Here is a 23,048-nt window from a genome sequence, read left to right on the forward strand (position 1 = left end):
GAACACAAAATGCAGTTAGAAACCAGCTGCCAGGTCACAGCCTGCTGCCTTCCACCCACTGCCCAGCCCACGGGGAGGTTAGCAGAGGAGTGGGGAAGGGAAACATACCTCTATGCTGCCTCCTCCCATCCTAGCACTGAAATCACTGCGTACGCCTCGGAAGTCTGCCTGCTCTTTCTCTCGGATGATCTCCAGAACCATTTCCCTCGCTTGCTACATGGGGAAAGAAGTCACAGTTAGCTTCAGAGTCTGCTGCTGGCCAGCTTGGAGGTAGGGCCCCAACGGTGCCTCCTGGTCAGGCTTCCACAAGTGATCTCCACCTGCAGCAGGGGAGCAGTGCTCCGACTGGGAGTTCCTCCTCCCAGGCGCTCCGGGGAGCTCTTCCTGCTGGCAGCGTCCAGGGCTGGCAAACCTGCCCCGGCTGGCAGCTGCCAGCTTCCTCTCTGCAACTGCTTAGAGCTGCACTCCAGCACCTGAAGGGGACCTGCAGGCAGGCTGGGCAGGGGCTGTGAGAAGGGCCTGTGAGGACAGGATGAGGGGCAGTGGCTTGAAGCTGGAGCAGGGCAGAGTTAGGTTGGGCATCAGGAGGAAGCTCTGCACAGGGAGGCTGGGGAGAGACTGGCACAGGCTGCCCAGAGATGGTGGAGGCCTCATCCCTGCAGACATCCAAGGACAAACTTGGTGGGGCCCTCAGCAACCTGCTCTAGTTGGAGGTGTCCCTGCTGACTGCAGGGGGGTTGGACAAGATGACCTTTGAGGGTCCCTTCCAACCTGATGCACTCTCTGATTCCTTCCAGGCCCTTTAGCATTTAGAGCACCTTGAATTGGTGCTGGCTCTAAATTAAAGCTGCTGAAGGCCCTTTCCTACAGGGCAGAACTGGAACCCACAGAGTAAGGTAGAAGCTGTGGTAGCACAGCAGAGCTGGTGTCTGCCAAGAGCTAGAGAGCACCTGCCAAGGAAGCAGGTGGGCAGCGGGGAGCTCACTGGCACCCAAAGAAGGCAAGGCCGAGTCTGAAGCAATCCAACAAGGTTTGCTGAGACAAAGGAATGTTCTTCCTACCTGCCTGCAGCCCTCAAGGCCATGCACAAGCTTGCACATAGCTCAGGTAGTGAAGGTGCAGCCTGGAAACAAGCCAGCAGCTGCCACCTTTAACAGAAACCCTGCCCTTCAAACCCAGAGCCTCTGCTTCTGGCTATTGCCAGCCAAGCTTCTGACATTCTGGCTCCATCTCCAGGCTGGAGGGACTCTGGGGAACCTGGCTCCTTGCACCTTTTGGTTGAGTTCTTTACACATTTGCCATGCCCCTGTGGCACCTTCTACAGAAGGAAGCAACTGGAGACATTTCAGAGCTGCCAGAACTGAGGTAAGGGCAACAAAGAGATCTCACAGAATCACAAAGGCTGGAAAAGACCTCTCAGATCATCAGGTCCAACCATCAACCCAAGACCACCATGGCCAATAAACCATTCTGTTGGGATGTTAAACAGTGCTGCAGCATCCAGAGAATCCCAAGCCCAAGGATCCACCAAACTCCTTCAGTGCTGTCTCAGTGATCTCAAAGAAGACCTTGTGCAGCCTCCAGGACAGCTTGGCACGGCTCATGGCACAGAAGATTTGACAACAGCACATCCTGCATGGCAGAAGCCACCTGAGAAGCAGCAGCCCTTGAAGCATGCCTGGGTTAAGAGTTACAAGACTGTCACTGAAGTCCTTTTTGCACATCCACATCTCCACAGCAAGCAGAAGACTTGTGGGGAAAAACAAAGGCTCCATCTAAAGGCCCTCTTGCAATTAGAGGCTTGGAAAGCACAACCCAAAGCTGCCAGCCCTGAGCCCCATCAGCTGCTGCAGCAATTTCTGAGCAGGGAGACCCTCTGAAACAGAGCTGGGTTTATCAGCCAGGAATGCTAAGCTCCATTTAAGTGCTTAGCAAGGTATGAGAAGCACTTGCTGAGAAGTGGAACGTGCCAGAGCTCAGCTTTAATGCCCTGCAGGCTCCCAGGCCCCAGCTGCTGCTGGGGCTTTATTCTTTGCTTTGAGGAGCAGGCAGGAGCAGATGAGTGGAAGCCTGCCCCAGGGGGGCTGAGGTGCCAGGCATGAAGCAAACCCCTTGGTTCCAGGAGTTGTTGTGGCGTTTGGTTTTCAATGACCTGCGTCAGTTGGCTGTCTGAGGTAGGGAACCTTCCCCAGCACCTCCTCAGAGGTGTGATGAAGTGAAGGATGCTTTGCTATGCAGTTTTCAAAGCCACTTTCTCCAAACTCCTCTCCTCCTACCATGTCTAAGACCTGTGTGGGCTGAGCTCCTGGCTTTCAGTGCCAGCAAGCCACCGCTCGCTCTCCGCTGGTGTTCGACTCCCTCTGCTCCAAGGGAACAGGAAGCCAGCGAGGTCCAGGACGTGGAGAGCTGGAGCTGGCTCCATCAGGTGCTCACAAAGGTGCCAAAGCTTCCCTGCTCAGCTCAGCTCCCTGGGGCAGCTGCTTGTGCTTGTTACATACCTGCACTTTAAAGGCATCGCCAGTGATGCGGAGAGGTTTGTCTGCGCCGGTAGGCAAAGGACCATCCTGGATCATGATCATTTTCACCCCTGTTCGCTCCTGGGGGGAAAGCACAGAGCACTTGGCTGAGCAGAGGCCCTCACACAAGGCACCAGCTTTTGGTTACTCAGCATCAGCAGCTTTACAGAGCACTACTTCAGCTCTTCCTGGGTAGCTTGAGCACAAACTGACTGCCAGGGAAGGACTGGCCAGAAGTCTGCTGCTGCTGCTCTCAAGTGGCTGAACCTCTTGCAAAGCTCAGCAGCTGCTTTTGCAGCCCCTTCCACAACCTGCAGCTGCCTGCAGGGAACACTTCTGAAGTGACCAGCCTTGAAGCCATGGCATTAAGTTCTGAGATGATCAGCCTTAAAACTGTGGCACCAAGCTCTGAACTGACCAGCCTTAAAGCTACTGGATGATAGAGGCCTCCTCAGGGCACTCAAACCCCGACCCTTTCAACCCTGACCCCTCTACTCTTTAAGAGAATCTTGTTCCAGATGGGGGAATCAAGAATGCCTTGGAGCACAGATTTATGCACAACACAGCACTGGCAAGTGGAAAGGGGGGGGAGGAGCTAAAAAACAAACAAACAAAAGGCAGAGGCCAGCTTCAGCACAGAGCAGCAACAAAAAGAGAAGCAGAGGACTCCACAGCAGCAGGGCTGGCTTGAAAACCTAGAGCACACTCAGCCTTCTCTTGGCCACAGGGATCCTCTCCTGAAGAGCAGGCACCACAGGTTAGCTAAGGCTAACTACAGCACAGGAGGTTCCACCTCACCAAGAGGTGTGAGGGTCACAGAGCACTGGAACAGGCTCCCCAGAGAGGTTGTGGAGTCTCCTCTGGAGACTTTCAAGCTCCACCTGGATGCATTCCTGCAACAGCTTCTATGGGATCCTGCTCTGGGGCAGGGGGGGTTGGACTCCAAGCTCTCCAGAGGTCCCTTCCAACCCCTAACAGGCTGTGAAGGCAAGAGGAGCTCCTTTCCCAGCCCTGCCAGACGGGCCGGGGTCGGGCCGCGGGCAGGCAGAGGAGCGGAGGCCGAGGAGGGGAGAGCGCCCCGGGGGGATGGCTCTTGCGCACCTGCAGCTGCTTAATTGTTTCACCTCCTTTGCCGATGACCAGCCCCACTTTGGCGGCGGGGATCAAGAGCTCCTGCACCGTGCTGTTGCCATCGAGGTCGGTGTGGAAGCCAGGTCCGTTCCGGCAGCGATCTACAATCTGCCCCAGCAGCCGCTTGGCTTGGCTTGGGAAGAGAACCAGGGGGAAACAACCATTAGACGACGCTGCCCCGGGGCAGCCAGGGACCAGGAGCCCTCGGAACGGAGAGGAGAAGAAGTGGAAAGATGGAGGAAACCAGAGGTAGCACAATGGCTGCTTTGGGGGTGGGCTGGTTGTTTTTTCCTGGTTTAAAACTCTTGGAGATTTTCTCCCCTATCCCCCCCCAAGAGTGGGGAGACTCTGGCACAGCTTGCCCAGGGAGGCTGGGGAGGTTCCCTCCCTGGAGGTGTTTGAGGCCAGGCTGGATGAGGCCTTTGGCAACCTGCTCTAGTGGGAGGTGTCCCTGCCTGTGGCAGGGGGGTGGAACTGGCTGAGCTTTAAGGTCCCTTCCAACCCAAACCGTTCTGTGATTCTATGATTACTTCTAAGCAGTTTGATTTTGGAAGGGGAAGAGAGAAGAAAGAGCAGCAGCAGGCTCTGACCTCCCTGGAAGGCTGAGCTACAGCACCCAGGGTGCTCACTCTGCATGAAGATGCTCTAAGGTCCTCCACTCCAACAGCTACACAACCTTGGGCAAAACTCCAGCTCTGTTCTCTTCCTTGCTCAGACAAAACCCCCACTGCTCTGACACTAAGAGAGCACAGGGCTCAGCCTAGCTCTGCTCTGCCTGCTCTTACCAGCAGCACCAGGACACTGCTCTAACACAGCCTCTGCCCCAAGCTCTGCTGGAGCTACACCGCAAAGCGAGGCAAGGATACTGCAGCAGCAGCCAGTGAGAGACTGAGGTCTTCTACCCCTGGTGAGAGGAGACACACAAAGAAGCATTTGGGAGATTAAAGATCCCTTCTCTACAGTCTTTAGCACATCAGAGGTAACTGGCAGGGTTCCCCTTCACCTTGAAGATTCCTAGCAGCAACACAGCCCTCTCCTGCCCCTCAGAGCAGGTGGAAGCAAGCCACCAGCTCCCTGGTCAGACTAAAGCAGCACCTTCCCCTCTCTTCACACCAAGCCACCCCAGGAGGGCTGGCCTCTCTCTGGTGACCTGAGGGAGCAGTGCAAAGCCATGCCTTGTCAGCAGCTCCAGGGGTGGCACACAGGTCAGAGCACTGCTCTCTCCTGACTGGCTCCAAAGCAAGGCAAAGGAGGAGTTTCTGGAAGGCCACTTCAAGTCCTCCTGTGAGAGCCTGCACTGGGGTTTGCCTGCTCTGCCTTTACACCCTGCAGGAAGCTACTTTAGGGGCAGCATAGAGACCACAGCAGGCCACACACAACATCTTCCAGAGAAGGGCATGAAGCCTATCAGGTGGCCACTGGACAGAAGCAATGGAAACCCTGCCCACAAAACCCTTCCCAAACTGCTTCCCTTCAGTCAGTTGCTCTGCTTTTTCACTTCCTTTTTCCCCCTCTCCAAGCAGCCTGAAGCAAATTGCTCAAACAAGCAGCTGGACAAGAACTGCAGCAGAAAGGCACACCAACCTCCCCCTGGTTTTCCATGTGCTCAGCACCCTGCTCTGCTTCACAGATATCCTCCCTCAAGGCAAGGAAGCTCTTTGGCTCCATTCTCTCCCAAGGCAGCTTTGGCCATGCCTACATTTAGCTGCTTCCTGCAGAAGCATGAAGCCTTAACTACACCTCTCCCCTGTTCTTCCCCCAACTCCAGCTCACCAGGCCTCCCAGCTTTTGATTCTTTTGCTCCTGCTGCTGAAATATCCTTTGCTAAAGGGGGGGGGGGGGAGGAAGCACTTCAGCAGCAGCAAGGAGCCACTGCCTGCCCTGTAAGGTGAGCTTGCCAATGGCATTTCTTCTGGCTCACTGCTTGCAGCAGTATGTGCAGAAATCAGGAGATCTAAGCACCCTCAAACCTCTCTGGGGATGGAAGGATGATGAGTGCCTCCTCTTTAGAGAGGCAAATCTCTGTGCCCAGGCATTTGTGTTTCTTTTGCCCCTAGCAAATGCAACTCAAAGATTTCCAGATGGATTTTAAAAAACCCACCTACCCAAAGGCTGGGGAGAGAAAGAGCAGCTCCATATGTTAAGTGTGTTCCTGTAAGCCTGAGGATCCTGGATCCAGTTCCAGCAGGAGGTCCTCAACTGGTTTGTGAGAGTCTCAAACTCAGCTCCTGGGAAGGGGGAGGGAGGAAACACTGTCCCTAAAGTTTCTATAGGTCTAGAGAGTAGAAATCCCTGCTGGCTGGCCAGGTGTCTCTACCATGCAGGGATCAGAACACAGGGCTTTGGTTCAGTCCTTGGCTCGCTGGCAGCAGTGCAGAGGCAAGCACAGCCATGGGCCTCATGCTGCTCCGCCACGCCGCCGCCGCCTCCGGCAGGCCCTGGAGCGGCACCAGCAGGCTGCCGAGGCCTCGGGCAGCCCTGCTCCAGCCGGAAGGATGCTCATCTCAACAGGAGCAGGGAAGCAAAGGGGAGAAGAGAGATGCCCTTCAACAGCTTAGCTCAGTACCCTGGAAAGCTGCAGTCAGAAAACTGCATCCTAGGTGCCCTAAGAGCAACCTGGCCCTGAGGAGGGGAACGCCACTGACGTCTCTGCAGAGGCCTCACACCGCAACTGAACAAAGCTTTCGGGGTGCACGCTTTGAAAGCATCAGACCAAGAGGTTCTATGCTCCAGAGACCCTCAAGTTTCTCTAGGCCAGCACTTGCTGGGGTGGCTAACCAGGCAGCACCACTGACAGAGCACAGCAGCAGGGAGAAGAGAGAGGAGGAGGAAGGAGAGCAAGGAAAGCAGCACTCACTCAATGCTCTCCGGCGTCCCGGTGAGCACGCAGGGCCGCTCGGGCATCCCACCGCTGTCTGCAGAGGAAGCAAGGAGGAAGCTTTTAACACAGGGACTTGGGAGATAGCAGCTGCTTAAGACCTAGCAGGCACTGAGGGGAGCACTGCCCCCTCTCCATGCTCATTAATGAGCTCAAAAACATCCAGGGTCAACGTATTTGACATTTCCTGGATGTCTGCACTCTTCCAAGCCCCCAAAGGAGGGGCAAGGACTGGGCCCACGCTCAGCAGCAGCTTCCTGCACAGCACTGCAGGACAGTCAGCTCCACACAGGCACTAGCAGACAGCAACTGGCCCATCCATGGCCTTGCCATGCCAGCCAAGCTGCACAAAGAGCAGCTGCTGCCCTCCTGAGAGGTCTTCTGCCAGGAGCTGGAGCCGAGCAGACTCAAGGGACAAGCCCCCGAGCTGAGCACTGGTGCCACCAGGAGAAGCTCAACAGGTCTAGGTCCAGCATGGACTGTCCATGTGCCCTGTGCTCTCCTCCTGATTAATGACACTGCCTTGACTGTTTCACTCCCCAGCCCACCTGCCAAACCTGTTTGCTCTGCCAGGCAGAGGGTCAGCCCCACAGCAGCTCTCCCGTGCCTGGGCTGCCAAGGGTGCTGACAGGCGTGCTGAGCACTTGCTGTGATGGACACCAGCCCCTTCCACATGGAAAGCTGCTCACCCACCACACCCAGAGCCTCTTACCTGGAGCAATTTGTATTTTGCAGCCAGACTCTGCCTGAATCCTCGAGATCTGCTCTCCTCCCCTGCCGATGACTGCAAGGAGTTCAACAAGCATCAGAACAGCGCTCAGCCAAGCGACTGCAGAGCACCTTCCCCCTCCTTGCTCTGCTGCAGCTAGCTATAAAGGAACAGCTGGACTCCAGGATTGTAGAAGAGGCTGCCACAGCATGACCAAATTCACCAGCAAACACTGCCAAGTGTTGTTCTGTTTGCCTGGGGGAGGGAAAACCCAAACCAAGCAGGCCCCAAAGGCCTGCCTGGCAGCGGGGTGGAAACAGAGCATGGAGCCCAGGGCTTAGCTGAGTGCTGCCAGCAGGGCATGGAGCCACAGCATGGCTGGGGTTAGAAGGGACCTTGAAGGCTATCTAGCTCCAAGCCCCTGCCATGGCCAGGGCCACCTCCCCCCAGCCCAGGGGCTGAAGTGCATTTTGTTCACCCAAGAAACCACCTCCTGGGGGTGCCAAAAAAGGTAAAGCCTTTTGCTTTTCCTGCCTTAAAACCCCTGCTCTGCTGCCCCTCTCCCCTGGCTGGGATGTTTGGCTGCTCTGCATTCACCCACTGCAATGCTCCATCAGCCTGCAGTGAAAACACCCCCCCAGCTCCTGGGGTGTTCCACAGCCAGGCACAGCAAGGAGAGGCAGGGCCAGCACCACTCACATCCCACCCAGGCTGCAGACAGAGCACAACTGGCAGGTCAAACAGGTCCTCCTGCCTCAGGATGCTCCCACAGAGGCAGCTCCCAGCTGAGGGTGTTGCCACCCTTCTGCATCTCTCTGCCCCCAAAGCAGGGTTAGAGTGAGCATGGAGATGCTGCACAGCATGGGAGCTGCCCCCTCAGAGCTGCAGCAACCCTCCAGCACCCACAGCTTCACACACTGCCCTGCCTCGGAAGGGAGCCTCCAAGGGCCTCCTGTCCAACACTCCTGCAGGCAGCAGGGACACCTCCAACTACAGCAGGCTGCCCAGGGCCACATCAAGGCTGATGTGGAATGTCTCCAGGGCCTCAGCCACCTCCCTGGGCAGCCTGTGCCAGAGTCCCCCCAGCCTCCCTGTGCAGAGCTTCCTCCTGATGCCCAACCTGACCCTGCCCTGCTCCAGTTTCAAACCACTGCTCCTCCTCCTGTCACCCCAGGCCCTTCTGAACAGCCCTTTCCCAACCTTCCTGCAGGTCCCCTCCAGAAACTGAAATGCAGCTCTGAGGTCTGCTGGGAGCCTTCTCCTCTCCAGGCTGAGCAACCTCAGCTCTCCCAGCCTGTCCTTGTAGCAGAGGTGCTCCAGCCTCTGCTCATCTCCATGGCCACCTCTGGACTTGCTCCAGCAGGAGCATGTCCCTCTAGTGATGGAGGTGCCACAGCTGGACCCTCCAGGAGAGGCCTGAGCAGAGCAGAGGGGCAGAATTCCCTCTCTCCACCTGCTGGCCACACTTGCTCTGAAGCAGCCCAGGTGCCTCTGGCCTCCTGGGCCACAAGAGCCCATTGCTGGCTCCTGTCCTCCTCACAGGACTGAGAAATGAGGAGGTCTGGCAGGGGCAAAGGGAATCTTTCCTCTCCAGGACTTGGAGCTACAGTTTTGTAGTGGCTTCAGAACCAGGCCAGAACTTCCTGCGCCCAGGGGCAGTTACCACAGCTGCTCCTTGCCTCTTCCCTCTCCATGCATCAAAGTGGAAGAGAGAGAGAGGCAGCAGTGGAGGAGCCTCAGCACTCACTGCAGCAGCAGAGCAGCAGGAGGGGTCATTGAAAGGGAGAGTGATGATCACCAAGAGGAAGAGAGAAATTAGGATGAGGCTTGAAAGAGCCCAGCAGCAGGAGCACGACTGCAGGAGGGTGCTCAGCAGAGTGCTGCTGGCTCTGCTCCCTGCAGCAGTTAGCAGGGAGCTCAAATTCTCCTTACCTTGCCCTGACTCCACTCTGCTTCCCTCCCTCCCAGTTCTGCATGCCCAAGGGAAGTAAAATGTTTCAGGGAGGGGGAAATAAATCCACTTCTGACTGAGGTGCTGCTTGAGTGGGGATTTCCAGGAGAGGATCACCCTCAGCAGCCTGGACCAGAGTCCTGGTCTCATTCCTAGGCCATGCAGCTTGCACCTGGAGTTGAAACCCAGCTCACCTGGTCCCCACCAAGACAGCATCAGACAAAGCTTATCCAGGGGCAGAAGCACAACCCCCTGAGAGAGCTCAGAGCCAGCAGCATCCCTGCCCAGAAAGCACACTGAGCATCCAAGGTACTTACTGAATCCAACCATTTTATCAGGCACTTTGAACTCCTCTGTTATTACAGCCCTGGAAAAGAGGGAAAAAGTGAGGGGGGAATGAAGATAACCAAAGAGTCATCACAAAGAACAACCTGGAGACAACCATGGCCTGTGCTGGGCACCAGGCACAGCAGAAGGCTTCTGCACACCCAGGTGACCACCACATCCTGCTCCAACCCAGGTGCTCTGGAAGGGACCTCCCATGGGCACCTCCTCCCTCCTGTGCTGGATGCATTTCCTCTCTGCCCTCCACTGCTTCCGCTGGAGCTGATGGAAGAGCCTCTTTGGGCCATTCCACAGAGTTAACTGAAATGTCTTCCATTTCCAGCACAGAGCTTGCAGCCCTCCCCCTGCCCACTGCTTTGGGCTGAGCTCCTGCCCAGGCACCAACCTCAGCCACTGCCAGAGCCACAGACTGCTGTGGGTGGGAGAAGCCCTCCAAGATCATCCAGTCCCTGAGAGGCTGTGGAGCCTCCTTTTCTGGAGAGCTTCAAAACCCTCCTGGATGTGCTCCTGAGTGGCCTGCCCTAAGTGGTCCTGCTTGGCAGGGGGGCTGGACTCACTCTCTGGAGGTCCCTTCCCACCCCTACCATTCTGTGAGTCCTGCAACCCAGCACCACCAAACCATGTCCCCAGGAGCCATGGCTACGTGGCTCTTCAACAGCTCCAGTGATGAGGACTCCACCACCCCCCTGGGCAGCCTGTGCCAGTCCTTAACCACTCCTGCAGCAAGGGAATTCTTCCTGATCCCCAACCTCCCCTTCCCCTGGCACACTTCCAGGGCATTCCCTCTCCTTCCATCACCTGAGACTAGGGAGGAGAGACCAACTCCACCTCCCTGCAGGAGGCTCCTGCTGGGATGCTCACAGGGTTTCATTGCCTTGGCTTGGGTTTGCCTGCTTGTCCCCACCACTCTCTTCCTGGGAACTCAGGAAAGCTGCCTTTGAGCATCCTTTGAAGCCTTCACTATCTCCAGGCTTCCACATCTGCTGCTCTTTGGACTTGCTCAATGTCTCCCTGCCTCAAAACACAGCACCCAAAGCTATTCCTTCAGACCTGACCACAGCCAAGCAGAAAGGAATCCACTCGGGCTGGGCTTTGCCAGCTGAGTCACTTCCAGCTTGCAGCAAGCACCACACTGAGGATGGAATTGGCAGCCTCCACCTCCTGAGGTGTGCAGGGGGCAATCTGTTCAGCACCTCAAGAGCAAGGAAGCCTCTGCCTGAGAAATTCAGGGCAGGTGATGTGGTGAGGTGCATCAAACCCTTCCCTTTTTCTGCTTTAGATCACTTAGGGAAGGTGTAAAACAACTCAGATCTTCAGCAGCTGCAGGGGGAGGCTTCTCCCCTGTCCTGTCAGAATCACTCTGGGTTTGCCCTGCAAGAGACCCAGCCTGTGGTCCAAGGGTCCTGTCCTGCACCTCCCTGTGCTGGAGGAATGGACAAAGCTGCCAGCCCAGGAGAAAGCCAACCACCAAACCCTGAGGGAAACCAATGCAGGCTTTGCTCTCCTAGCTGAGAGGCTTCCCTTAGGCTGGAAGGGACCTTAGAGAACATCTTCTCTAATCTCCAGAGCAAGGAGGTTGGAGCAGAGATCTCTAAGACCCCTTCCAACACAAGCCATTGGCAGTGAGGTTGGAGTAGATGTCTCTGAGGTCCCTTCCAACCTTCTCTGGCTGATTTGACAGCCTAAGGGATTCCCTGCCTGCACATCACTGCTGGAGAGGAGAGGTGGCAGGCAGCAGCAGAGGAGACAACTCTGCCTTCACCTTCCTGGGCTGCCCTGGTGGGATCATAGAATCATTCAGGTTGGAAAAGCCTTTCAAGATCAACTCCAGCCTTCCACCCAACACCTCCATGACCACACCCCAGAGTGCCACAGCTCCTTGTGTCTTGAACACCCCAAGGATGGTGACTCCAGCACCTGCTGGGCAGCAGCTTTAAGCCAGCCATCAGGAACTGAAGCCCACAACCTTCATGCAGACCTCTGGGTCCCTTCTGCTGAGGCCCCAGCACAGCAGCTGGGGATGACACAAATGCATCAACAGCCCCAGGGCGAATCCAGCTGCAGGAATGCTCTCCCCTTCCTCCTCCAACCAAGACAGACAGCTCCTTGAGCCCAGGATTGGAGGCAAATGGAGAATGTCACACATGGTACCTGACAACCCAAGCACCCTCCAGTGTCCTCAAACCACCTCTGAGTAAGGAGTCATCCCAGGTCACATTACACCAACAAAGCTAAGTAACAGTAGCAAACCCAACAGCCATTAAACCCCCCAAGCACCAACCAAAACCCCCCAAGCACCAACCAAAACCCCCCAAGCACCAACCAAAACCCCCCAGCCCCAAGCCCCCCTCCCTGCCCAGGCACACTGCCAGCATGTGTTTAAATCCCACAGGCTTTGTTGCTGTTTCTTCCTTCCAGGGCAGGGGAGGAGAGGAGAGAGGAGAGAGGATTTCTCCTTCTGGCTCCTGCAGGTTGACAGGAGCCAAACCCCAGCTTCCCATCCACTCTTCTTTCCTCCACCACAACAAACAAGCTTAAAAGGTTAGCAGAGAGCCCAGCCTGGGAGCAAACCCAAGCTGACAGTTTCTCCACATTCTCAACCTCTGACTCCCTAACACTGCTACAGATGGTGGATCAATAAACAATTAGAAGTGATCAATAAATAATAAAACATAACCCACTGCTTACCTTTGATGTACCAGGGCCCCTAACTGGTTACCTACTGGGGCAGAGAGAGGGAAAGGGACAAAAAAATCAAAGCATTAGCACGGATAACCTAACTCCATCCCCCCAGGAAGAGCCCTGCCCATTTCATCAGGGGGAGAGGAGAAAGGGAGAGAGAGAGAAGCAAAACAGTAATTTAGGTTCAGTGGCTGAAATGAATGCCTTGTGCAGGGGGAAGCAGGAGGGGAGCCACACACAGCACAGCCCAGGGTCCAGCTGAACACAGGAGAGGGAATTGATCTGTGTCTCCCCATGCTGAGAGTCATGGGAGGGAATCCTGCCTGCCCAAAGCCAAATCCCTGCAACTTAAGCTTCCCCCACCCCCCCCCAGCCCCCTTCCCCAAATTAAGCTCAAAGTAGTAAAAAGAGGAAAAAAAAGGGAGAAGAGAAGGGGGGCCCAAAACTGAGGGGGCAGAGAAGGGGGGCCCAAAACTGAGGGGGCAGAGAAGGGGGGCCCAAAAAAAGGGGGGCCAAAAACGAGGGGAAGAGAAGGGGGGGCCAAAAAATGAGGGGCAGAAGGGGGGGCCAAAAAATGAGGGGGCAGAGAAGGGGGGCCAAAAAATGAGGGGGCAGAGAAGGGGGGCCAAAAAATGAGGGGGGCAGAGAAGGGGGGCCAAAAAATGAGGGGGCAGAGAAGGGGGGCCAAAAAATGAGGGGGCAGAGAAGGGGGGCCAAAAAATGAGGGGGCAGAGAAGGGGGGCCAAAAAATGAGGGGCAGAAAAGGGGGGCCAAAAAATGAGGGGCAGAAAAGGGGGGCCAAAAAATGAGGGGCAGAAAAGGGGGGGGCCAAAAAAAGGGGGAAGAGAAGGGGGGGGCCAAAAAAACGGGGGAAGAGAAGGGGGGGGAGGGCAGGAAGGAGGCACAGAGAGCTTCCAAACAGCCTGCTGTGCATTAACCCCCCCCAGAGAAGGGCTGGGCAGGGGTTCAGGGCAGGCTGGCAGCACTCAAGCCCCCCAGCACCTACTTCTGTCTGTGTCTCTCAGCTGTGCTCCATGGAGCCCACCCACACGGAGACCTGTCGAGGAGAAGGGGGGGTCAGTACCCTGCTGGCACCCCCGGGGTGCAGAGAGCACAGCACAGCTCTCCCTGCCTGCACCCTCCCGGCAGAGCTGGGCTGAGCTGCTCCCTCTCCCCCTCCCAGCTCCACCTCACCAGGCTGCAATCTTCCTGCCCAGAGTTCATGGGGGGGGAACAAATATCCTTCGAGCATAAGCTGCTGCCGAGTGTGGCCACAAGGCCCTGCTGGGCTCCCTCGAACTGGACTTCGCCTGCAGCACAGCAGCTCTCACCCAGACCATTTGGTGCTAACTACCAGCCGAGGGATTATATTGCATGCCTGGAGGGGGCGAGGAGGGGAACAAATGAAAGTGGCCGACAGATGAGCTGTGAGAATCCAGCTGCTGCCTCGAAGCACCTCGCAGCAGCCTGGGAGGTTAACTCTTCACCTGCAAGGTAGCTGGAGGCAGCAGCTGCAGTGCCCCGAGCTGGGCAAGCAGCTGGCAGAGCCAGAGGAGGAGGTGTGCCACACTCCCTCCATCTGCCAGGGAAACGCAGGAAGCCTGTGGCCAAAGCAGCCAAAGGGACTCCCAGGGCTGTGCTTGTGCTGCCTGCCCATGCCCCCCAGCCCTGGCCCCCCAGCCCCCAAACACTGCCAGCAGCCAGGGGATCATTGCTGCCCCCCAGCTCGGTGCTGAGGCAACTGCTGCCTCCCTCGCGTTCGGGTTTGCATCTTCCCAGACTGAAAAGAGGGGAAAAAACCCCAAGCAACTCTACCCTGGGACCTCTCAAGACTGCTGCTGGGAAAGGTGGGTGATGGGATGGGCAATAAATATTTGCTCTGCTTGATGAGCTGCAGCCCCAGAGCTGGGCAAACACAGCCACCTTCCAAGCAGAGAGGGGCTTGGGTTGGAAGAGCCCTGTAAGCTCATCCAGCCCAGCCAGCAACCCAACACCACCATGGCCACTGGGCTGTTTTGGGCCCTTCACTCCAGGAGGGACACTGAGGAGCTGGAGCAGGTTCCAGAAGGCCAAAAAAGCAGCTAAGGGTCTGGAGGTCAGGGCTGGTGAGGAGCAGCTGAGGCACCTGAGGGTGTTGAGGCTGAAGGGAGACCTCATTGCCCTCCACAGCCCCCTGAAAGCAGGCTGGAGGGAGGTGGGGGTTTGGCCTTTTCTCCCTAGTCCCAAGTGACAGGAGAGGAAATGGCCTGGAATTGTCAGGTTGGAGAGGAGGGAAAATGTCCTTGCTGCAGGAGAGGTCAGGGACTGGCAGAGGCTGCCCAGGGAGGTGCTGCAGTCCCCATGCCTGGAGGGGCTCGAGAGCTGTGCAGCCCTGGCACTTGGGGCCAGGCTTTAGTGGCCATGGAGGGGCTGGGTTGAAGGGTGGACTGGGTGGTCTCAGAGGGCTTTTCCAACCCTGACAGCTCTAGGCTTCAACAAAAAGCAAGGATGTAGCTCCTGGTGCCCTCAGCCAGGGGTCTGGTTGTGCTCCCCATCCCCACTGTGCTGTGGAGAGGCAGGGCTGGGGCTCACTGCAGCACTGCTCCTCTGCTCCATCTCCCTCCCCACCCCAGGGAGGGGGCTGAGCTCCAACAAGCCCCACAGACATTTCCCCTTCTTACACCTACTGAGTCCAATTTAACTCTAACTGCAGTCATTTGCCTGCCAGCAAGGGAAAGCACTGACTGAAATCAGCCCAGTTTCATTTGATGGCACCTGCTGCCTGCCAGCTCTTCCCTCTGCTTCAGCCTCCACCTTACCTGGATCCTACCTAACAGCCACTCAAAACAAAGGTGAATCTCTCTCCTTTCCTTTCCGCTCCATGGGACAGAGCAGTGCCTCCCACCAAATTAATGTGCATGGTGGGAACAGCCACTCTCATCCAGAGCATCCTCCTGGCCAGCACAAGCTCAGGAGTGAGGCAGCTCCTGGGGAGCAGTGAACACAGCTGGCTCCAAAGCATGAAAGGCAAACCAGGAGCAGGGAAGCCTCCCAGAATGGGTTGGGCTGGAAGGGACCTCCAAAGGTCAGCACTCAGCAGGGACATCCCCCACTAGGGCAGGCTGCTCACAGCCTTGGTGAGCCTGACTGTGACTGCCCCCAGGGATGGAGGCTCAACCACCTCCCTGGGCAAGCTGCTGCAGTGTCTCACCCCCTCATGGTGCAGAACTTGCTCCTAAGATCCAGGCTGGATCTGCTCCTCTCTCACTTCAAGCCCTTGCCCCTGGTGCTGTCACTGAAGGCCTTTGGGAGCAGTCCCTCTGCAGCCTTCTTGCAGCCCCTTCCCCCCCTGGAAGGCTGCTCTAAGGCCTCCCTGGAGCGTTCTCCTCTCCCAGCTGAACAACCCCAACTCTCCCAGCCTGTTCCTCCAGCCCCCTGACCACCTCTGTGGCCTCCTCTGGAGCCTCTGAGCAGCCTCTGAGCAGCAGGGCAGACCCCTGCCTCCCCTGGCCCACAGGCTCTCTCTTTAAGGGGTATTTGGCATTGAAGAAACTTATTGAATTGTGCTGCTCATTAGAGGGACTTAGAGACTGGAGTGGAGGCCCAGGAGCAGCCTCTGGCCAGCAACAGGAGAGCTGGGAGCAGTGAGCCAGGTGCCACCAGGTCTCTCTGCAGCTCAGACTAACCTCCTGTCCAGCACTCACCTGGGCTGAGAAACATTAACTGCTCCAAGTGTCCCAGAACTGCTGACTGGGGCTTGCTGGGAGCAAAGACCTCCCCTCCCCCTTCTCCCCCCTGCCCCCAGCTCCCTGCAGGCTTACTCTAAAGCTCCTTCCAGAAGGGAGACCTGGAAGCGAGCAGGATGAAAGCCAGAGCAATAATCAGCCTGCAGCTCCATCTCCCAGCACCAGGCCAGGTCAGCAGGGCCAGCCCCAGCAGCTCCTCCTTCCAGATGGAGCTTATGTCAAGGCAGTGCAGGAGGCACTCAGACACTCTGCTTTCCAGGGGGATGACAAATCTATTGCTCCTGGAGATGCACTAAAAGCAGCTGAATTTGTTTTGACCAGCACACTGTCACCCTGCCTGAAGCCTCCTTCCCAGGCTGCCATCAATCAGCCTCCCCCAGCAGCTGTTTACAGCCCTGGACAGGCAGAACGAGATTCTCCTGGGAGACAGACACTTTTCTTGTCACCTCAAGCACTTCCCCTGAACCCAATCTTTTCCAGGAGTATTAGGAACAGAAGTAATTTTCCCAGAGCTGCAGAGGGCTGGGGAAGCAGCCAGCCCTGCCCCCAGCTGCAAACACTCCGTGCCTGGAGGCAAACAGCCACATTTACCAGCAGCTTGGTTTCTGAGCTACCCAGGGCAGCAGCACAGAGCCAGAGCCCAGCTCGGGGACAGCTCCACAGCAGGGCCAGAACAGAACCCATCACTGCTGGGCAAGGCTCCCAGCTGTGCTGAGAGCCCAGCAGAGAGGGGAGAGAGAGGAGTGGGCATGCAGCCCAACCCCCTGCTCCCAGCTGAGGGCTGAACCTCCTCCGGAGGGGCAGGGCCTCCCTCAGCTCAGTGCCCTGGCAGGGGCAGCTGCCACCAGCTGCAGGAGAGCCTTGTGGTGCCAGGGCAGGCCAAGGGTGGGCAGAGCAAGGGCTGGATCCCAGCAAGCACAGCAAGCTCCAGCAGCTCCTTTGGCAGGCTGCAGGTGTGGGGCTGAGGCTGAAGGGCAGGAGGATGAGGAGGCCAGAGGGGGAACTCCTCCCCCTGCACAGCACCTACTAAAGCCAGCAGCAGCACAGCCCAGGCTGAAGGGCTGGAAGAGGAGGCACAAGGCCAGCTCCTGCCTGCCAGCTCCTGTTCCTGCCAGCTCCAGCTCCTGCCTGCCAGCTCCTGCTCCTGCCAGCTCCAGCTCCTGCCTGCCAGCTCCAGCTCCTGCTCCTGCCTGCCAGCTCCAGCTCCTGCTCCTGCCAGCTCCAGCTCCTGCCTGCCAGCTCCAGCTCCTGCCCCTGCCAGCTCCAGCTCCAGCTCCTGCCAGCTCCAGCTCCTGCCTGCTCCTGCTCCTGCCAGCTCCAGCTCCTGCTCCTGCCAGCTCCAGCTCCTGCTCCTGCCAGCTCCAGCTCCTGCTCCTGCCTGCCAGCTCCTGCCTGCCTGCTCCAGCTCCTGCTCCTGCCAGCTTCTGCCTGCCAGCTCCAGCTCCTGCCTGCTCCTGCTCCCCTGGCACATCCCAGCTCTTCAGAGGAGCTCTTCCACCACTGCTCCTCACAGAGCCAGGAGGAGAGGCTGGAGAAGAGCTTTAAGCCAGGATTCCAACCCCAGGCTACCAAGCCTGCTGCTGAACCATGGCCCTGGGCAGCAGAGCTCCACTGCCTCTGGAGCCCTCCAGGGATGCTGATTCAACCACTGCCCAGGGCAGCCTGCTCCAGGGCTTGGTGACCTCTTGGGGGAAGAGATTGCTCCTCATGGCCAACCCAAACCTCCCCTGGAGCAAAGACCTCACAGAGGAGAGTCTGGGGAAGGGAACTGGACAAAGTTCAAGAGCCCACAGATGTGTGTGGAGAAGCCAAGGGCAAACACAGCACTGGGCCAGTTAAAGCCAGCTGTGGCCAAGGCCCAGTGCTGAGCTGCAGGGGGAGCAGGCAGCTGGGGAAGCCCTGACACCCCCAGGAGAGCTGCCAAAAGAGGGGGCAGCAGCACAGCCACTCAGGAGTGGTGCTCCATGGCTCACCCCACAGGAGCCCAGCAGCAAGGGGCAGGCACAGCCACTCTGTGTCAACACAAACAAGGCTCAGTCAGCAGCAGGCCTCAGCAGTAAAAGCTGAAGTCCAAAGTCTAACCTGTGCTGCCACCCAGCCCCACCACCACTGCATGAGGCAGAGGCTCCTCTCAAACCATTTTGCCAGGAGGTTGCTTTCTCACTGCAGTCTGAGCAGCCAGTGGCAGCAGCAGGCAGGAGCAGGGCCAGGAAGGAGCAGCTCCCAGAAGGCTGCCCCAGAGCTCCAAGGTGCTCAGCAGTCTCCAGAGAATGGTAGGGGATGGAAGGGACCTCCAGAGATCACCCAGCCCCAGCCCCCTGCCAGGGCAGGGCACACAACACATCCAGGAGGAGACTGCACAGCCTCTCTGGGCAGCCTGCTGCAGGGCTCAGCAGCCTCCCTCCTGCTCCTCTGGAGCCTCCTCTGCTCCACACAGGAAGTTTCCTTCCAGCCTGCATCAGCTGACAGCATCACCTCTGCTCTTTACAGTCCATGGACAGAGCCAGCAGAACTCTTGCCAGGGACTCAGCTGCTGTGCTGGGCCCACAGCTAGGTGTGGAGTGCTGGCCCTGCACACTGCCTGCCCTCCTGGCACAAGGGCCAGCAGGGAAGCATCCCAGCAGGGCTCAGGCTGGAAGGAGCTCAGAGCTCCTCTGCTGCAGCCCTAACCCTGCCCAGGGACTCCTCAGCTGCTCAGGGCCTCATCCAGCCTGGCCTGCAGCACCCCCAGGCAGGAGGCAGCCACAGCCTCCCTGGGCAGCCTGGGCCAGAGGCTCAGCTCCCTCCTGCTGCAGAGCTTCTTCCTCAGCTCCACTCCGACCCTGCTCTGCCTCAGCTCCAAACCATTGCCCTTGGCCTGGCTCAGACCCCTCAGGAGAAGTCTCTCTGCAGCCTTCCTGCAGGATCCCTTCAGGTCCTGGCAGCAGCTCTGGGGTCCCCCTGGAGCCTTCTCCTCTGCATGCTGCAGAGCCCCAGCCCCCCCAGCCTGTGCTCAGGGCAGAGGTGCTGCAGCCCTTTCCTGTGTACCTCTGGCCCTCCACACAGGCTCCAGCTGCAGTGAGCTCAGCCTCCCCCTGCTCCCTCCCTCCAGCACCACAGGACAAGACTTAAACCCATCTGCTAGTTCCCAAAGCTTGTGAACTAAGAAAGGAGCCCTGAGTGCCCTGGAGAAGAGCCCAGAGCAGCCTCCCTGCACCCAGCCAGGGGCATGGTCTGCTGCCCCTGCAGCCCCCAGCCCTGAGCCCCCAGCCCCAGCTCACCTCCATCCTCCAGGGGCCGTTTCTGCACTCCATAGCCATAGACTGAGGGCTCCACAAGTGTGGCAGAGTTGTTCAGGTGAGGAATATCTCCAATCTTAGCAGCAATCTGTGAAGGAAGAGGGGATGACAGGAGCCTGCTGAGCACACCTGAGGCTGCAGCCACCACAGCTGGGCACCCTCCCTGCCCCCAGCCCCAGCCCCAGCCCCCAGCCCCAGCCCCCTCAGCTGCCTTCCTCTCACTGCTTCCCCTGGAAGGCAACCAACTTGCTGCTTGCTTTCAGAGTCTGCCTCCCTCAGCTCGCTTCAGCCAGCTCCTCTTCCTCTCCACAGGCAGCTGCTCAGTGCCTGGAGCCCAGGGCAGGTTTGGTGGCTCCAGGCAGGCACAGCTGGGACAAGCTAAGCCTTGCCCAGGGGAGAGCCCAGAGGAGCTCCCCAGCTCCCAGGCTTCCCCTGCACACCCAGAGATGGAACTGCAGAGCTGCATGGAGGCAGCAGAGGGAAAGGGACCTGGGAAGTCCTTGTCAGAGGCTGGATCAGCCTGGGGTTGCTGTAGGGGAAGCAGCCAGTGGGCAAATGAGCCCAGGAGGAGCTTCCTGCAGCAGCCAAGGCAGCCTGGCACAGCTACCACTGCCTGTGCCCCTGCTGCCAGCCCCAGCAGAGGGGGAGCCACCACTCCCTGCCAAGCCAGAGGTGTTTGGAGGGAAGAGGAGACTCAGGGGACTGAGGTGAGCAGCTCAGCTGGGAGAGACAGACCCAAGCAGCTCTTCAGCAAAGGGCTGGGTGGGGGGCAGCAGGATGGGGCCAGGCCTTGCTCAGTGGTGCCCAGGGACAGGACAAGGGGCAAGGGACACAAACTGCCACAGCAGAAGTTCCATCTGCACAGGAGGAGGAACTTCTTGAAGGCTGACAGAGCCCTGGAGCAGGCTGCCCAGAGAGGTGGAGGAGTCTCCATCCCCAGAGGCAACCAACCCCAGCCTGGATGTGCTCCTGTGTGGCCTCCTCCAGGTGCCCCTGCCTTGGGAGGGGGCTTAGGCCCAAGCCCAGAAGCAGCAAGGTTGGCAAAGGCCTCAGAGATCACCAAGTCCAAGCTGGCAGCCAACAGCTCATGCCTGCTAGAGCATGGCACCAGGTGCCACATCCAATCCCCTCCTGAACACCTCCAGGGCTGGGGACTCCACCACCCCTGGGCAGCACATCCCAGTGGCTAACATCTCCTCTGGGAAGAACTTTCCTCCCCTCCAGCCTCCAGGAGTCACCTCCAACCCCTTCCATTCTGTGCCTCTCTGAGGGGCAAGGCTCAGCCCACCTCTAATGACACTTGGGAGCCACCCACACAGCTGGATGCTGACAGGAGAGAGCTCTCACCTGCTCCCCAAGCTGAGGGGTGTGATCCCACTCCAGACACAGCCTGGTGCACTCCCTCAGTGCTGCACCCTGCTTCACACCCCCCAGGGACAGGCAGGCTGCAGCCTCTGCCCACACCAAGCCCTTGGCTCCAATGAGCAAGTGCAGAACAGAGCAGGGAGGGCTGCAGCACCCAGGACCCCAGCAAAGAGGATCCTCAGCAGCAGTCTGACCCCACTCTGCTCTGAGCCTGCTCCAGAGAGCAAGCAGCAGGGGGAGAGGAGAGAGCATCTGCCCCAGGAGACAAATGGAGCTGAGGGGGTTTGCAAAGCCTCCCTGCTGCCCTGAGACTCAAGCACCTCCAGCAGCTCTGGTCACTGACACCACAGCCTGGGCAGTTGTTTGTTCCACTGCAGCAGGATTCAGCACCACAGGGAGCTGGGGGGAAAGAGGGGAGGGAAAAGGGGGAGGAAAAAGGCAGCTCTTTGAAATGATCTTGAAGGATTGAGGGCACTGCTGCTGGACAGAGCATAGCAAGCAGGCTCTGCAGTGCCCTGCATGCAAAGGGCTCTGAGCTGGGAGCACTCTGCTCTCACAGCCCAGGCTGTCCTCTCCTGCTTTGCAAAGTCAACAACTCCCTGGTGCCACAAGTGCCAGGGGCCAGGCAGTGACAAACCAAACAAAGCCTCCTGCAGGACCAGCACAGTGCCCACAGGCTGCAGCTCTGATGGCAACCACCTTGGGCATCCCCACCAGAGAGGCCAGCCCCAGGGAGCTGAGTGCCCAACAGCCTCAGCAGGGCAGGGCTGGCACTGCAGGGGGCTCCAGCCCCTGCCCACAGGCTTTGCCCCTCAGTTTGGGGTGCAGAGAGGTTTCAGGTACCAAGAGCAGAGAAGCTGAACTGCCTCAGAGCTGGAAAGCCCATGCAGAGATCTGCCCTTCTGTAACCAGCTCCTGACAGCTTCCAGCCCATTCCCAGAGCCACAAAGCAGCTTGGGTTGGAAGGGAGCTCAAAGCTCAGCCAGCTCCAGCCCCCTGCCACGGGCAGGGACCCCTCCCCCCAGCCCAGGCTGCTCAGGGCCTCATCCAGCCTGGCCCTGAGCACCTCCAGGTGACACCCACAACCTCCCTGGGCAGCCTCTGCTCCAGCTCCAAGCCATGGCCATGCCACAGGGGACAGTGCCAGGTCTCAGTCTCACAGCATCACCAAGGCTGGAAGAGGCCTGGAGGATCATGGAGTCCAAGCTGGCACCACAGAGCTCAGGACCAGGCCATGGCCCCAAGTGCCACCTCCAATCCCCTCCTGAACCCCTCCAGGGCTGGGGACTCCACCACCCCCCTGGGCAGCACATCCCAAGGGCTAACAACTCTCTCTGGGAAGAACTTTCTCCTCCCCTCCAGCCTGAACCTCCCCTGGCACAGCTTGAGACTGTGTCCTCTTGTTCTGGTGCTGGAGAAGAGCCCAACCCCCTCCTGGCTCCAACCTCCCTGCAGGGAGCTGTGGAGGGCAATGAGGTCTCCCCTGAGCCTCCACAGCCTGGCACCTCTGGGGCCCTCTGTGCCCTCCCTGAGCCCTCCTGCTGCCAGCAGGGAGCTGCCTGAAGGAATGGCAGTGCTGGGTGAGGCTCTGGGGCTGCAGCCACACACCACCCCTTGAAGGGAAGGAGAAGGAACTCTCTGGAGGCAGCAGAGGCTGCCTGCAAAAGGAGGCTGGCACAGAGCACCAAGGTGGGCAGCAGACCACCAGCAGGGAGGCTTTGCTCAGCACCCAGCCTGGCACCCAGCCTGGCACCCAGCCTGGCAGCCAAGGGCACCAGGAGGCAGCCAGAGCAATTTGCCCATTATCAGCTTTGGGGATCATTCCCTAGGCTTCTGCTCCCTCCTCTCTTTCAGTCTGCCCCTTATCTCTACAGCCTCCCAGCTGGCACCAGGTGCCAGGCAGCCAACAGGCCAGCACCTCGCTGCAGCAGGGAGAGGAGCACCTGGGGAAGCCAGAGCTCAGCTCTGGAAGGAGATGGAGCAGAGCAAAGCCAGCTCAGCTCCTGCCAGTGGGGGACCTCAGGGGCTTCTGACTGCAGGTTGAGCAGGGAGGTAAGCAGGAAAGGCAGAGCAGAGCAAAGCAGAGCTGGCCCTCAGCTGGGTGCCCTTGAGTCATCTGCTGCTGCCCACTGCTGCTGCCCCCTCTGCCATGCCTCACTTCTGCCTGAGCTCAGCTCAGCCATGCCACCAAGCTCTGCACACAGCATCACTGCCACACACTCTGCTCCCACCCCCAGCAGCAGCTCCCCAGCCACCACCTGACAGGACACAGCACAAACCTGAGCTGCCAGCAGCTGTGTCAGAGCCAAGAACAACTCCCCAGTGCGAGGGCTACCTGCTCCCCCAGCCCCTGGCAGGGTCCAGCAAGAGCAGCACAGGTGTGAAGGGCACTCAGTGGGGTGCTGCAAGCAGGAACTGCACTGGGAACAAACTGCCCAGGGCAGGAGGAGAGGGCAAGGACCAGGCAG

The 23,048-nt window shown here is 58.5% G+C and overlaps 1 protein-coding gene across 4 annotated transcripts in view; it reads right to left on the reverse strand.

The window, feature by feature from the left end:
* FUBP3 (far upstream element binding protein 3) overlaps positions 1-23,048 on the reverse strand; it is a 42,060-nt gene that overhangs the window by 15,278 nt on the left and 3,734 nt on the right. Inside the window, exons 2-10 of one of the 4 annotated variants that reach the window (XM_068156000.1) lie at positions 19,198-19,303; positions 13,219-13,269; positions 12,219-12,252; positions 9,503-9,552; positions 7,238-7,309; positions 6,505-6,562; positions 3,618-3,780; positions 2,499-2,597; positions 109-213 (exon numbers count right to left, since the gene is read on the reverse strand). In XM_068156000.1, coding sequence (XP_068012101.1) covers positions 109-213; positions 2,499-2,597; positions 3,618-3,780; positions 6,505-6,562; positions 7,238-7,309; positions 9,503-9,552; positions 12,219-12,252; positions 13,219-13,269; positions 19,198-19,303 — 738 coding nt within the window. The remainder of the gene's footprint in view (positions 1-108; positions 214-2,498; positions 2,598-3,617; positions 3,781-6,504; positions 6,563-7,237; positions 7,310-9,502; positions 9,553-12,218; positions 12,253-13,218; positions 13,270-19,197; positions 19,304-23,048) is intronic. The other 3 variants (XM_068156001.1, XM_068156003.1, XM_068156002.1) reach the window with 3 other exon arrangements.

This window comes from Melanerpes formicivorus, unplaced genomic scaffold, assembly GCF_026170545.1.
Source record: "Melanerpes formicivorus ecotype bairdi unplaced genomic scaffold, bMelFor1.0.p_v2 SCAF_33, whole genome shotgun sequence".
In the NCBI taxonomy this organism is placed as follows: Eukaryota; Metazoa; Chordata; class Aves; order Piciformes; family Picidae; genus Melanerpes; species Melanerpes formicivorus.